The sequence below is a fragment of the Anabas testudineus genome, chromosome 15, assembly GCF_900324465.2.
Source record: "Anabas testudineus chromosome 15, fAnaTes1.2, whole genome shotgun sequence".
NCBI classification, from domain to species: Eukaryota; Metazoa; Chordata; class Actinopteri; order Anabantiformes; family Anabantidae; genus Anabas; species Anabas testudineus.
In genome coordinates this window covers 13,815,706-13,831,111 of record NC_046624.1, presented here as the reverse complement: position 1 = coordinate 13,831,111, position 15,406 = coordinate 13,815,706, and the positions used below count along the sequence as shown (strand labels likewise).

At 39.6% G+C, this 15,406-nt stretch overlaps 1 protein-coding gene across 1 annotated transcript; it reads left to right on the top strand.

Annotated features, from left to right (window-relative positions):
- The first annotated feature begins 32 nt into the window (after window positions 1–32).
- pibf1 (progesterone immunomodulatory binding factor 1) lies at window positions 33–15,151 on the top strand. Its single transcript, XM_026356738.1, has 18 exons — window positions 33–656; window positions 791–891; window positions 1,174–1,372; window positions 1,478–1,597; window positions 2,618–2,751; window positions 2,861–2,969; window positions 3,076–3,195; window positions 3,295–3,356; window positions 3,507–3,632; window positions 3,940–4,038; window positions 7,756–7,921; window positions 8,598–8,748; window positions 9,041–9,131; window positions 9,640–9,742; window positions 11,932–12,062; window positions 13,379–13,463; window positions 14,634–14,813; window positions 15,036–15,151. The coding sequence occupies exons 1-18, from the start codon at window positions 390–392 to the stop codon at window positions 15,087–15,089; spliced, it is 2,298 nt and encodes a 765-aa protein (XP_026212523.1). The 5' UTR covers window positions 33–389; the 3' UTR covers window positions 15,090–15,151.
- The last annotated feature ends 255 nt before the right edge of the window (window positions 15,152–15,406 follow it).

Sequence of the window (15,406 nt, the reverse complement as noted above, 5' to 3'; positions counted from 1 at the left end):
TGACCACAGGGGGCGCTGTGGCTACAGTCAGGTCACCGGCGGTTAGCAGGCGCTTCAAAGCGGGAGTCTTGAAAATAAAAACAGCTTCATCGTCAGCTCGGTGCCGCAGCTTAAACAACAGTATTTATGGTTTACTGGTGTGATTTGTTGTTGTCATTAAGTATGAGTACACTCCTACTTTGCTTTAGACGCCACAGCGCTAGCTAGCGTTAGCTAAAGTGTTGCTAGGTTGGGGTTTGTTTTTGTTTCTCGACGCTGAGCGTCACATATCGCGATGTCCTGGAAGTCTTCATTAAGTTTCTAATCTCAAGTAATCTCTGCTGCACTGCTGTGACTTGTCCTCCAGTCTCGTTCGTAATCTAACAAAAGGAGGACACAAACAGTACAAAATGCCTCCCAAGAAGCACCAGCCGAAGCCGACAACAGCCAACGTCTCCAGCTCCCTGGACCTGGAGTCGGAGGACATCAGCCTGGAGACAACCGTGCCGACGACCGAGGACGTCTCCTCGTCCGACGAGCAGCGGGACGGTTCCCAGAAAGTGACCCGCCAGCTGATCGAGAGGAAGGAGCTGCTGCACAGTGTCCAGCTGCTGAAAATTGAGCTTTCTCAAAAGAACCTCATCATAGACAACATGAAGGCCGACCATATGTCTAAGGTAAGAGGACAGAGGTGTTTCAGTGTCCGGAGCAGAAGAAAGATGGACAGAAACCTTTTTATGTAGATATATTTGTAAGAAGCACAGGTTGATAGCTCTGTCATCTTTTTCTTTGTGTGTAAACTGCATTTCAGATCGAGGAGCTGGAGGAGAGACTAAATGATGCTCTACACCAGAAACAGGTGTTGACTCTGAGACTGGACAGTCAGCTTAAACTTACTCAGGAAGAGAACAGGTGAGAGAGATGAAGTTGTGTCTCAGAAGAAGTCATGCATAAGGTCATGAAACGTAATGGGACCAAATGCCATGAATAGTTTTTGCTTACCCATTATTTCTTGTATTCACCTTTTTGCCTTAAAAGCAAATTGTTGTCAGTGCACCTGCACACCGTCCGTCAAGGTTAATAGAAGAGATTTGCGTTTGTTATGTTATGGATACATAGAAATGTTTTAACCATAACTATCTAATTTAGTTAGGAACAAATGTGAACTGTGCTATCAAAATCTTTTCCTCCTAGAAAGCAGCAGGCTCTGCGAAAGCAGGAAATGGATGCCATCCTGCTCAGGCAGCAGCAGCTAGAAGAAACTAACCGACATCTGTGTGAAAAGGCTGGAGAGCTGCGGCGGTCTCTCAGGGATTTGGACATCTCCCAGGACAGGTACCAGGAGCTCCGCGACCTCCCTGAGGACAAACTCTCCATACAAGAATATGTAGCTGTGAGTATAGGGGAGCTCTCCCTAACAACACAGACACAATGTTATGGCATTCAGTCCTGAACCACTCAGAGAATATAGTGACTAAATTATCTGTGCTGTGTTTAGATGCGTTTCTATGAGGTTGTGACTCCTCTGCGGGCTCAGCTGGCTGAGCTCAGTGTGAAGAGAGGAAGTTTGACTGAAGACCTGGATGCGTACAGAGCCCAGATTAAGTCTTTGATGGAGGTACTACACACATGTTGAATTTCGGCATTTTTCTGAGCTTCTAATTTTTCCTTTGTCTCTGTTCAAAGTTTAGCTCATGTATGGGTTATAGTTCACATAACACTGCACTGTGCTCACATTAGTTCACATTACATTGAGTTGTGCTTGTGCCGCTGCTGCTAACCTTAAACCCATGTTATCTTATACCAACTGTGGACGAGGAACACTGTTTTTATTGTACTGTGTAGCTTAATACTGGAATGAGCTGATGCATAGCTTGATGTCAGAGACAGTCATTTCTCTGAGGGAAATCAAAGCTCTGCAAGCGTATTGTTCTAATCATTTGTGGCAGTGTGTAATCTATTCCCAGGTATTTCCTGTTAGAGCTTAATCAAATTTCCTGAATGAATAAATCAAAAGAACATGCACTGTTTGAGGTTTTGCATGACAGAACAGTGACATAGTTTAGTTATCTTTAAACAAAATGTGAAAATTGGAAAAAGACACAGTCTAAGCAACCATAACCTTCTGCTAATGCTCACACACTTAAGTTGCATCATCTTTGAAAAGGACATTCTCACCTCTTGCAGTGTCTTGAATGAAAGTGGTGTTATTTACACCACCAGTCATCAGCAGTCACCCTGTAGGCATAAGTGACATGTTGATGAGATAATGATGCAACATGCTGTAGGCAGGGTCAGAGTTTAGCAAAAAATAACCTGATGTCACAGACAGTCTACTGGTGATATAATGCTGTAGAGAATAGTTTCTTGACAAACATTTGACAATATGACCATACTTTAAATGCCACAGAGTAGACACCTAGACACAGGCGGAGCCGGCCTTTGATGTTTCTTATTTTTTACTTTCATCCATCCAGCAGGGAATTTGCCTGTCAGGTCAAGATAATTTTAAGAAAAGAATGTGTTGTTCATGACGTAAAGTGTTTTGGAGGTAAAATCCTAAATGCTTGTCTACACAGTGTACGTAATATGAATCATCCGTGTAACACAAATGTTATCTATGTATGTGAATACATAGAGCTACGAGGAGGAGCGTCGGCTACGTACTGAGCTGGAGCTGAGGAGTCAGAGACTGACCCTAGAACTGGCTGATATCAAACAACATATCCAAGAAGGAGACTACCGTCGAGACAACTATCCAAACATTAAACGGTATGTGTTTGTGTGATAGAACAAGAGGTGTAGGCTCAATTTGTGAGAAGAGGTCAGCCTGCTAGCTTTGAGTTATTTGAAGGCTAAAGTACTATTTCTTTTTTTACAGTGAGCGTGACAACTTTGAAGCTGAACTAAAGGACCTCAAGAGGAGATTTGAGACGCTAGATTTGAGTCACTCTGCCCTGACTAGGGAAAGGGACACACTGAGCAAAGAGGTGCTTAGCACACACACCTAGACACACCTCCACTCTGTTTTGTTTGTACAATGCTAATTAAAATCTGTGTCTGATGTGTGGGTTTTCCTCTCTTATTATCCTCCAGGTGGCAACATTGCAGCAGTCAGTAACCCTCCTGCAGAAAGACAAGGAGTACTTACACAGGCAGAACACAGAGCTTAGCGTCCGCTGTGCACATGAAGAAGACCGCCTGGAGAGGCTGCAGGTCCATACACTTGACCAACTTAGAGGTTCATCTGAAGCAAAAGGCATTCAGTAATTGAAAGGAATCATGTAGCATACCCTTTTTGTTTATATGTTTCAGGTACAATTAGAGGACACCAAGAGAGCAAGAGAGGACGCCTATGAAAAATATGTAGCATCCAGGTTAGGCTTTTACCCCAGTCACAAATATCAGTGCTAGTAAAAATCACCAAGTTCTGACACTGATGGTGTAATATGCCCGGTAACATGATTAAGCCTATGATCCAGTCATAATGTCAAGATAGATTCACATTTTTCTCTCTTCATCTACAGAGACCACTATAAGTCAGAGTACGAGACCAAGTTGAGAGAGGAGTTGGAGAACATCAGACTGAAAACCAGTCAGGAGATAGATAACCTGCAGAGAACCTCCAGAGAGATGTACGAGAGGGAGAACAGGTATCCCATATTTTAATGTAATTCTTGAGAAATTGTATTGTAAGAAAATATTAACAAACATATGGAGCTGTTCAAACCAGAAACTCAGCATTTTGCTTATATGTCATATGAACTATTAGTTAGCTAACCCACTTTCAGACGACCATTTAACACTGATGCTTAACAGTTGCAATTCCTTCAAACTGATTCTGGGTAATTAGGAGCAGGTGAAGCCTCTGACACTGTTCGTTCTTTAAATAGTTTCTATCCTGTTATCATGCTGCACTATCTGGAAATCTTTTTTTCCTTTTTCTGTGTATTTCACCAGGAACTTGCGTGAGGCCAGAGACAATGCGGTGCTGGAGAAGGACAGAGCAGTGGCTGCAGAAAGAGACAGTCAGTCCAGATATGACCAGCTGCTGGAACAGTGAGTTTTAATATCACACTTTTTGTTGATATGTTGTCGCTGTACTACATTACGATCATTATACATTGACAGACGAGTATCTGCTTTGTTCATAGCTCAGATTTTACAAGTTATGTAGCAGAAAGCAATCCAAGCACAACTGCTACATAGTACACATAAATATAGGTCACTTCCTGGGTGCACTGTCAATAGGCAATTCTTCAGGAAAAGTTTAAGGAACTTCAACTGCAGGGAACTTTTAAACTCTGTCAGGAAATTGATAGCACTTTATGTGGGGGGTTAGCCAAAGCAGAACTAGTGATTAACAAAACCGACATATTGTTCTTTGTGTAACTTCTAAATTTGTGTGTTATCATGACAAAAGTTTATACTTAGCTTAAATTTTTCACTTATTCCTTTAAAGCTCTGAGCTTGTTCTCACTCTGATGATGATGTGTGAGCCAGAAACAGCCTGTCATTAGCACATGTTGTGGGTGCGGCAGGACTTTGGTGGCTGTGGTTTACCATGTCTTGCTAAAGATCACACGATCACTTAGCTTAGGTCACGTAGAAGTCAGAGTTTGCTGGATGTCAGTTTAGTACCAATTGTTGGCACTGGTCTGGCTGCCTGCCTTTCAGGAGCGAAATACAAAGTAAGAGACAGGGTACTCTGCAGTTCTGAAGAGAAATTACATAGTATTGAGTGGAAATCTCTGTAACTTAACAGGGCTTTGCTATGTTGCTTTTTAGTGACTTCTACACTTACTGTTAGTGATTAATGTCAGTGTTGCTAGTTTCTGTTGTATCTCCGCTTGAGGCAACAATTCCTATGTCATTATTTGCAGGACAGGTGCCTCTGGGTCATGGTCCTGTTGGAGGTTTCAAATCTTGCATGAAAATTTCAGCAGTTATATTGTGAGCCCTGACACACACGCACACACACACACACACACACACACACACACACACACCACAGTTTAAGCCTGACCAGTATATTTCTATTTCTGTTCTTTATTTATGTTGCTTCTATGAACAAGTGGCCGTCACTCGGTTGGTAAAGTAGTAGTTCATAAAACTCTGGATCGATGGTTTGGTGGATTATTATGATTAGTATTAGTATTAGTATTAATATGTGTATTTGTATCTGATTTATCTTTTAACAAACAACTTGTTTTGTGTGCTCATAGGAATTCTATGAAACGGCTTTTTCCACAGCATGGCTTCATTTACATTTACTCTCAATTGGAAGTTTAAATCCATTATATACAGTTCATCACTTTTCCTACCTAATCCTGTTAACTGTCTCAGGGCGGCTGGAGTCAATCCCAGCTGTCAGCTGTGATAGACTGGTGACCCTGGACAGACCACCAGTCTATCACAAGGCTGACAGAGACAAACTACCACTCACATTCACACCAAGGGGCAATTTAGAGTCATCATTTAACCTAAGTGTGTGTCTTTGGGTTGCGGGAGGAAAGCAGAGTACCTGGAGGAAACCCACACAGTCAAAGCAAGAATACCTCCACACACAAAAGCCACAACTGGCTGGAAGGTTCAAACCCATGACCTTCTGATTGTGAGGCAGGAGTGCTAACCACTCCTTCTCTGTTGCCGCCCAGCTAAAACTAAGGTCGTCTAATACAACAGTAAAGGTGATAATGTTCCTTTTTTTTATTTATTATTTTTTTTTATGTTATTTTATTATTGTTTTAGAGAGATGTTGGTTGAACTGTACAATTGTTTTGGAAAATAGACTTTTCTGGTTGTGCTGCCTTTGAATTGTATTGTTTTCTATTGGGCATAGGCTCATACACCTATTGCTGTTCTATCTTGTTATCCACCTCATTTATATCAATGAGGCTTGAACAGTAGAAACACCTCTCTCTGTAACATAGTACAGTTCAGCAGCAGCACAAACTACATTTAACAAAATGATCATACAACTGAATCAACACTTTTGTGAAACAGCAAAAAGACTAAACATTACAAGTGAGTTTATGTTTCAGTATGTTTAAACATTAAAAAAAACTTTTTTATACTTTTTTTTAAAGACTATTTTATGTAGTTGTATCTGCCACAGACAGAGTTTCACATGCACAGCAGCAGCAGCAGCGTCCCTGTCCGGGGTTACTACTACATACCAGTCATTTCTCTAGATCCAAAGCGCCAGTTGTTGATATTTCCATACACATTTCACTCTCCCTTGCACACTATCTCTCTGCTGCGATCACATTCCCTCTCTGCGTCCCATTGCAAGCCAGCAACGACAGATGCTAGCCACAAGCCTTTAACCCCTAACCCCCGGCATGCCCCTATTTTTGGGGCAAAGAATGAGGCGGACAAGCTTGAAATGGTGTCAGATGATTGTAGCGTAGAGAGTCAGCTTGAATCTCAGTGCTCTATTTGAGTATGCCCGTTATGGTGATCAACTTTTTCAAAACAAAGGTGTGACTGTGGTTTTCCATTTTTTGCCTCTCGCAGAGCTAAACTTCCTTTAACAAAACTGCCCTGGGGAGCCCTCGAGCCAGGCACTATTACCTACTGTAGCTGTAAATACTGCCATTAAATTTGGCATTTGAAAGGGCACAAAGCTGGCTTCACTCTTCTGGAAAAATGAGTTAACTTTTCTTCAATCTCTTTGTCTCTAGATTGTAGCAACCATTAATAAAAGAAGGCATAAAATGTCAACCATGTGTACATGTCTGTCACTGTGAGCAGAGAGCTCAGGCTTGTCCTCTATGGATGATGAAATCCTATCGGCTAAGCTGTAATCGAGAGTTATTAATATTTTCCAACCAACCACCATGACTCTCTGGGTGCTGCCTCAGGAAGCTTGAAAGCTATTGCCTGCTCTTGTTTTACCTTTCCGTATTTTAGTATTTTATATTTTTTTAATATTATGTTTATTGTTTAAATTAACCAGGTAATTGATTAGTCTGTAAAATACCTGATGGTAATCAAAATTAAAAATGTCCCAGAGCATAAAAAAATGACACTACAGTATATTTTCACCAACAACAAAACTAAGATACTCAATTTATGACAACACAAAAGGGATAATACACAAAAAGGATAAATAAACTGTTGCTCTTTGTTATCTCTAGCAATTGATTCGTTGCCTATGTTCACCTTGTCTCTGTGGTTTGGATGTTTTTGTTTATGATTAAAATCTAGATCACTGTGTTCTTTCTTCTTGAAGACAAGGTGTTATTGTTTTTGACTAGGCTTTGACATTATGAATACCTTGTATTCAACATTGTGTCATGTAAGAACTGAAACTGTGTTCTGTCCTTGTCCTCTTTCTTAATTACTACACACAAGTAGAAAACACCTTTCTGCAGCTGCCAAATACTATCATGAAAGTTAAACACCGCCGAAACCTGCTGCAAGTGCTAATGACATATGCACTGTAACCAAATGTTTTAAGACTTGGATTTCCTGCTTGGTGACCTGAAATGATACAGCAATTATCTTCTTTTAAGGTCACTTTAAACACTTATAAAACACACAATTGTACAAGCTGTGCTAAATTATTCATACTTGACAATTTGAAAACAAACAAACAAACAAATCTTGAAATATAAGTGAATCTGTTTGCAGTTATACCTAAGATCAGTGAGCTGAGTTTAGTTCATCTAAATATGTCCATATGATCTCTTTGCACCAAAATCCATTATGTCACTTTTTAGCACACCTATTCATGTGAGTGTGTGTGTGTGTGTCTCTCCATCTATGCAGGTTTCGTCAGCTCCAGCTGGGTACCGACAGCCGGGTAGCAGAACTGTCCAATCAGGCCAAACTGCACTCCTTCGAGGCTGAGCGTGCTCAGATGGTAAAGGAGGAAACCGCCAAGGCCCTGGCCCAGTGCCAGGTGGAGTGTGAGAAGCAACAGAAGAAACTGGAGGTACTCTAAACATAAAGACAATAAGGAATAACCCTACCACTAGTCATAATCCAAAGATAAACAGTTTTTACACCAGTAGTAATGTTGGTGTCAGTTTGTCTAGGACACATGGCACAAAGTGACATACTGGTATAGTGTGTTTATAGATGAACATACCAGGAAAAGATAGATAATCACAGTCACAAAGGCAATATTGTGTTTAGCAGTGTGACCGTGTTCCTGAAGCTTCTTTATTAATTAAAATTAACAGTATGAAAGTAGGGAAAAGCAACAGTAATGTTTTTGGTTTTGTTACATATATCATGTAAATGAGTACCACTGATGGTTACAACTGTAATATTTGAAGACTGTTTCTCAAGAATTAGTCACATAATTTACATATTTGTCCAGTGGCTCAATATTTATCTCTGTCTGTATTGACACCCATTAATACAGGAAGTGAACTGTAGAGATTGGTTTTGTTTTGTCTTTTTAATAGCACAATAATTCAAGAGCTAGTTCAAAATATGAAAACATTAGCCCTCAATTTTTTCCACTGGTAGAATGTAATATTTACATTAGCAGCATTCATCAGAGATATCATTTTATACATTTTGAAAAAAAAATATATACTGGCCACCTCAGAAAAAAATGTTCAACATTTGTCATATGCTTTCTGTCCTCTCTTGTCCTTCAGCTCCTTACTCAGGAGTTTTACAGGCTGCAGACGTCATCCGAGAAGCGGGTTACAGAGCTGCAAGCTCAGAATGCCCAAAAGGCATCTCAATTAGAGACGTATGAAAAGCTGGAGCAGGAGTTAGACCAAATCACCATGCAGGCAGCTGAAAGTAAGAACAAAGCGTTAGCTCTGTATTAGCAACTACATTACACTCATATAGATAAAAACACAGCAGCATCATACTGAATAAAGGAGACAGTAATGTAAGTAATTTGTTTTGTGGAGGTGTAATGTACAGCCTTTGTGACAATGAATGAACAAGACGTTTAAGTGTAATAACAGAATTACAGAATTATCCTACAGGTGAATGTATAAATTCTACTATAAGAGCAGGACATATAAAATCAACCTCCCATGGCCAGATGTATTGACAGAGTATTTGTGTTTCTGTCTGTCACCAGTTGAGAATGAAGAGGAGGCGGAGAGGGTTTTGTTCTCGTATGGCTACGGAGCAAATGTTCCTACAACGGCCAAAAGAAGATTAAAACAGAGGTACGTCACTGTACATGAGGCCAGAATACATTGTTAGAGCCTTTACTACACAAAAATGTAAATGCCGACTGGCTAAATTCTGGTTTTCTCAGCAGAGAAAACAAATATTATTTTTGTAATATTTTGCTGTACATGTTTTTAAACATGCACTGTTTTTATCAGCTTGTGACATTTTGCATCTTCCGTTGTTTCAATGGTGAAACATTTACATCTGCCTAGAAAAATCTTTAATATGTTCACTCTAGCTTTGCAGCTCAAAATTATTAATTAGTGGTTTGTAGTTTTTGTATGTACTTAAGATAAGACATTAAAGTCACTTGCAACTCTTTACACACAAGTCTTGATTTGAAGATTTAAAGCATGCTTGTGCAGCCAAAAAACCAAATTAATTCCAACATTTATGGCCCCACACACTGCGGGAGAAACGGCACACTAGTATAAACTTGTTGGTGTTGTCATGTTTTGGAATTTCTGCAAATGTGTTTGTGTTTGTGTGGCTGTCGAATAGTGTACACCTGGCCCGCAGGGTGCTTCAGCTCGAGAGGCAGAATACATCACTGAGGAGAGAGTTGGAAAGACACAAGTCACAAACAGGACAGATATCTGAGGAGGTAAACACACGTAAACATCCAAATATACACAACATTCGGGTGTGTGTCTGCGTGGGGAGCACCGTTAATGGGTTCAAGTTTAATTTGTGGTCGAAAAAAAAAAGCATTGCAAGTCAGCACCTGTTCTACGCACTTGTTTTCCCACCACCACAACCGTCCCATATCAACTCAGATAAGGGTTATTTCACGGCCTCTATGAAAATAATAATGATTTATTTCAGCTGGCTTTTACGTCTCTCTGCTAACATAGCCGCCAATTTCGGTCTTATCTTCCTATTTACCTTTTTTACATCACTGACTGACATTCTGTGAAAATCCTTGGTGAGAGCACATCTGATGATTATCTTTAAAGGCTCTACAGTTGTGACATGACCCCACCTTTACGGTGGTCTTTATCTCACAATATGACCAAACAGAAAAAAAGAAAATGAGCAGCCTCTTGGGTTGGTTGCCACATATATCAAACACACATCAGGAGTGCCCCCTGCCTTTTATTCTAGTTTAACAATGGTCCTGCCAAATATTTCATTTAAAACCTTGTCAGGATAATGACAGGTTGTTTGAGAACAGACAGTAGACACATGTACTCTGTACATGAGAAGAGCAAGAACTTCAAGTCTTAGTATCTGTCACACTTGTTGACACAGTGGGAAAACAGTGCCAAAAACCATGACGGCCATGCTCTTCACTCACACAAACAATTCACTGCAACAATCATCAAGGCTTTTGTAGTCTTTGGCAAACTAGGTGCAAGTGTGTGCAACTCTCAGAGTATAATTTTGGGCGTGTGTATTTTGCCTGTGCATGCTGCGTGTGAAGGCACGTGTCTACCACTCGTGTTGTGATGCAAAAAATAAAAAAAATCATCCAGTAAGGTTTGATGTTATGACAATGGTGCTGCCGGCAGCCAGTGTGCTTTCTTCTTTCCCACTCTTACTGTAATCTAAATGTTGGGAGAGATTGTGCAAGTCAGAATATAAAGGTTGGGTAGATTTGAGACTAAATAAGCCAGCCATTCAACTGTCAGCTGTGACTGACTGGCACTCATCTGGAATACCTCATGATTCATCGAGTATGAAAAGAAAGGGTGAAAAATTACTCTTCACATTTTCTAGAAAAGGCAAGGGTGTTAACCACTTAACCACCCACACAGATACCCTGACTAACTAACTATTGTCCTTAGCCTCCCACCCAGTTCTACTCACTACTGGCTGGCTGTAAAAATGGTTTAATGTGTAACACTACAACTTTATCTATGCTTTTACAGATTTTAAGCATGATACCGAGCCATATTGTGCTATGTATAGTACAGGCAGACTCTTATATGTATTATATGTGGTAATCATCATAACACTATTTAGGTGCCTTTCTAACATGCATTTTAAGATAACACTGAAAAGATTTTTTCACTCCATTTCCACTTTATGCCTTTGTGTCTAATTAAAGTATACTACTAAGGATATAAATTAGTTAGGCCTTCAAAGAGCTCATGTTTATGGACACTCACAGAGATAAAGAAATCTCAGCTATGGTTGTTGCTTTAAAAGTCATTAACGAATATGACAGGATTGCCCTATTTTATAGCATTAATGACATGAAACACTAGCTTTAAAGTAAAAATTTTCCTTAACTGCTGAGATCAGCTTTTACGAGTCAACATTCAATATAATGAACATAAAGGTGACAGAAGTTTAGCTCTCTCACTCCCTCCTGCAACTTTTGTAGAACATTTTTTTACGAAAAGAATCTGGAAAACGTCTTCGTTAATACTACAGTATGCAACCATTTTGTAATGAGGTACTTAAGTGTTCTGTCAAGTAAGTCAAGTTTGAAGTGTGGCTCGCCCTTTTCACTGATCAATCTCATTAGTATATTTAGCAACATTCTTATTTATGTAATGTCATCATGACTAACACCTGAATGACTGTGCAGAACCTTTACATTCATACCTGGTTCCTCATTATATATTAATATTTTAGTAATAACTGTAATAACTTAATGTAACTTATTTTGTATATTTATTTGTACTTAAATTATAGTTTTCAGAGCACTAATCTGGTTCTTGTCTTGTTCAAGAGAACAACAGATGGGGCAGGCTGACTTTAGAGTCTTGAAAAAAAGTTGCATCTATACGTTGTTAATTGTATATTTCTCAGGTATACTGTACATTTATTTGTTTTGTTTCTCAGTTGTCTGCGGCCAACGAACTGTTGCAGCAGGCACAGCAGCCATATAGCTACCTGATTGAAACAGTGAAACAAAGGGATGCGCAGATCAGCACGCTGAAGGATCGTATCACCTCACTTGAGGACGACGTCAGGTACATGTGCAGAAACATGCATTCACAAAGAGGAAACACGCCTCTGTATGCAAGAGTGTACTTTGCCAAAAAGAAAATGGAACCACCTGACATTATTTTAATCAAAGCCCATTAGATCTATTGTCTCAGCTGCCAAACGTTTTCATTCTTGTTAATTTCATTTGTTTCTTTTTGTATTTTTAAAGTTACTCATCGCAGCAGAAGGCCGCACATCCCCACCCTTGGGCGGCTTCTGTTTCTATTTCTCTTCTCTTTTGTCTTCTTCTGTTCCTCCCACATTGAGTTCTGTCTGTTTTTGTGCAAACCTGTATGTGAACATAAGTTAGTTGTGTTTCACATCAGGAAATCAACAGCTACCTGGTACTGAACGGACTCCCCTTAGTCCCTCTCTGTATTTTAAGTTGAGAAATATGCAAACTGGTTTTCTCTTGCTGTTCGCTACCATTGAGCACTCACCTGGGGCAAGTGGAAAAAAGCCTTTTAAAATCATGTCAAGCTTCTCAAACCTTCCCATCTGACAGTCTTTCCTTGACCAGTGCTGTCTGTTTAACAGAAGACAGTTCACTGAAGGTTTCTCAGGAGTTACAGTTGCATTCAGATTTTTTGGAGATATTAAAGGTTTGTATTTCTCAAATCAGTGACGTCAATGTCTGAGCACAGACAGGTCTCTAGCTTTTTTTTTTTTTTTCATAGTAAAAAGGGGATGAGACTACCAAGCTGAACTCTGCAAGAAGATTTGTTTCAAAGAACCCCCATTACAAGCTCCTGCTTGTATGTTTCACAGCCCCAGGAAAGAACACTCAAACCATACTGTAGAACATTATGAGTTTTCTCACAAGATATGAGACTCAAGAGCTTGAAAGGAAGCATTTAAAAGTAATCATTATTCATTTTAGAAATTCATGGCTTATGTTTAATACATTTTTCAGCTGTGGTTATTTTATATCAGTGATTTCCACAATTAGCACTACTAGACATTTTATTTGTTGTTTCTATTTTTAAATAAATCATACTTAAGTACACAGTCACAGAAATTCACATTACACTGTACACCACACCTTAACATTCAGTGAATCTGAGCTGACCCAGCCCCAAAGCTAAGTAAAACTTATCTAGTCTTCCACTGTGTACGATGTGTTGCACGTTTCCTACTCTCTTGAAATATCCTGACTTGAAGAATAGCATCAGTTAATAACGGGACTGAGCGTGACTCTTGTAATTAAGTAGAATATTAAACTATTCAATATTACATTCATTCTTGCAGTACAGTAAGTAATATAATCTCCCTATTAACTCAACATCTTGTGTGACCCCAGTTCTCTGAGGAAAGAACGGACTGCTCTGCAACAGGTGAAAAACAACATGGCAGCAGATCTGGAACGTCTCCTGAGTCATCGAGAGGTACACATGATGATCGTGTTTGTTGTTAGATGTTAGTTGTTTATTTTATTAACTGTTTTCTACTAAAGTGTTCTGTATTTATGTTGTGCATTTAAAGTCTCTCTCCCTCTTTCAATATAGTGGACTATTTTAAAATGATGAATTCCAAGAAAATCTTCCTTTAACAATAAACATTTGTTAATAAATATAATTTAACAGAACATGGCTACTGCCGTGCCATGAGTCCTGTTTCTGATGTTTTAACTACCGTAAAAATACACACAATTATACAAATTCAGTTGTCTCTTCTCCATTTTTCAAATAATAACAATTTGTTTTAATCATGGCTAAAATAGAATATTATGACCACTTGAAATTAGTGGTATAAAACCTAAAATGACCCATGGTGACAACATCAAATACCTTTTCAAAGATAAGGAACTATAATGTTTCATGTTTGAACATCATTAAAGTTTAAATTTAAGTCATTAACAAACTAATTGTGACAGCTCCACTTTCTACTGCATAATAAAAATGAACAGGCTTTTGATATTCACACCAGACAAGTTATTGCACCGTGTTGCAATGTTTCCTGCAAGATTGCATGTGTTTGTGTGCGCGTGCACGTGGGAGTGTGTCCCCCAAGCCAGCCGTTTGCTGTATGAGCTATGTGCTCTGTCATAGACAGCTGTTCCTCTGCTTGGCTGTTTGGGATGCCACCAGGGTGCGAGTGTTTTTTGTGTGTGTATGTGTGTGTGTGCTGTGACATGCCAGGGCTCATGTCCTCAGGGGTGATAAATAGAACCGTGAAATGGCCCGGAGTCCTCCTCTCTGCCCTGCTGCCACCCCTGCAGACCCTTGAGCTTGTTGAGCTTATTGCAGGTCGGTCTATAGTTGAACTGCAAGTGGTTGCTGGTGATCCGGGACAAGCATGTCACCAGAAAACAGCAATAAAAATACTTCAAAGCCAAATGTTGAAAAAGTATAACACTAAAAGATATTATCAATTTTGGATTATGCTATTCACACCAGAAGAATTGTTTTTGTTCATCCCTGATAAAAATTGCTTGTTTTAGTTGAGATTTCTAATGCTTGCTAAGTTACATTCCCGGTTATTTCTCATAAAGATCCCTGTTTATTGTTCTCCACTGTTTTCATATCCCTATTTTTATGAACTGTGTGATTCTCCAGGAGTTGGCAGTGATGAAGCAGGTACTGATCAGCATGCGGTCCAGGCAAGGAGACGCTCTAAACCTGCTGGAAACAGATAATGGGACTATCAGGACCTCTGGTGCAGGAAAACATCAGCCCAAGCGTATCAACAGGACCACAGAAGAAGAGTCGCCAAACAAACCCAAACCCACTGTGTTTGTAAGTGTCTGAGTTGGCAACACCCTTATATGAGTCACACCACCTTAACCTGCCTGGATAGAAGATCAGACAAAGAAACACTAAAGGTTGACAGGAAATGATAAATAGATAAACGGCTTTTCTGTCATTTGGCTTTGTTTCTTTCTTCAAGCTTCACTGCAGTGAGTTGAGTAGCTCATCATCTGACCCTCATTTTTCTCTCTGTCTCTCTTTCATTTGCAGACCAAAAAAGACGTTCCTGATTGGTACCAGAAGCTAAAGCAGAAACCTAAATGACCATTTATGTTAATACTGCTGGTAGTCATCGGCTCTCAAGGTTTTAATAGTTGTGTTTCATCGAGGCGTTTGTATATTAAACTTCTAAAATATAAACTGTTGCTGTTGTCCGAGTGTTTTGTTGATCTCATCCCTGGTTACATATTGTTCAGAGAGGATAAATGCTGCTCTGGTCCAAAACTAGAGGTATTACCTTCCACAGGGCACACATTCCTAACTAACTGACTGCCCAAAAATTCTCTCTTTCTTGGCAGTGGTCTCTTTTATTAGGTCTGTCTATCATTATTTCTTCATCTTTTCCAGGTTTGCAGATACTG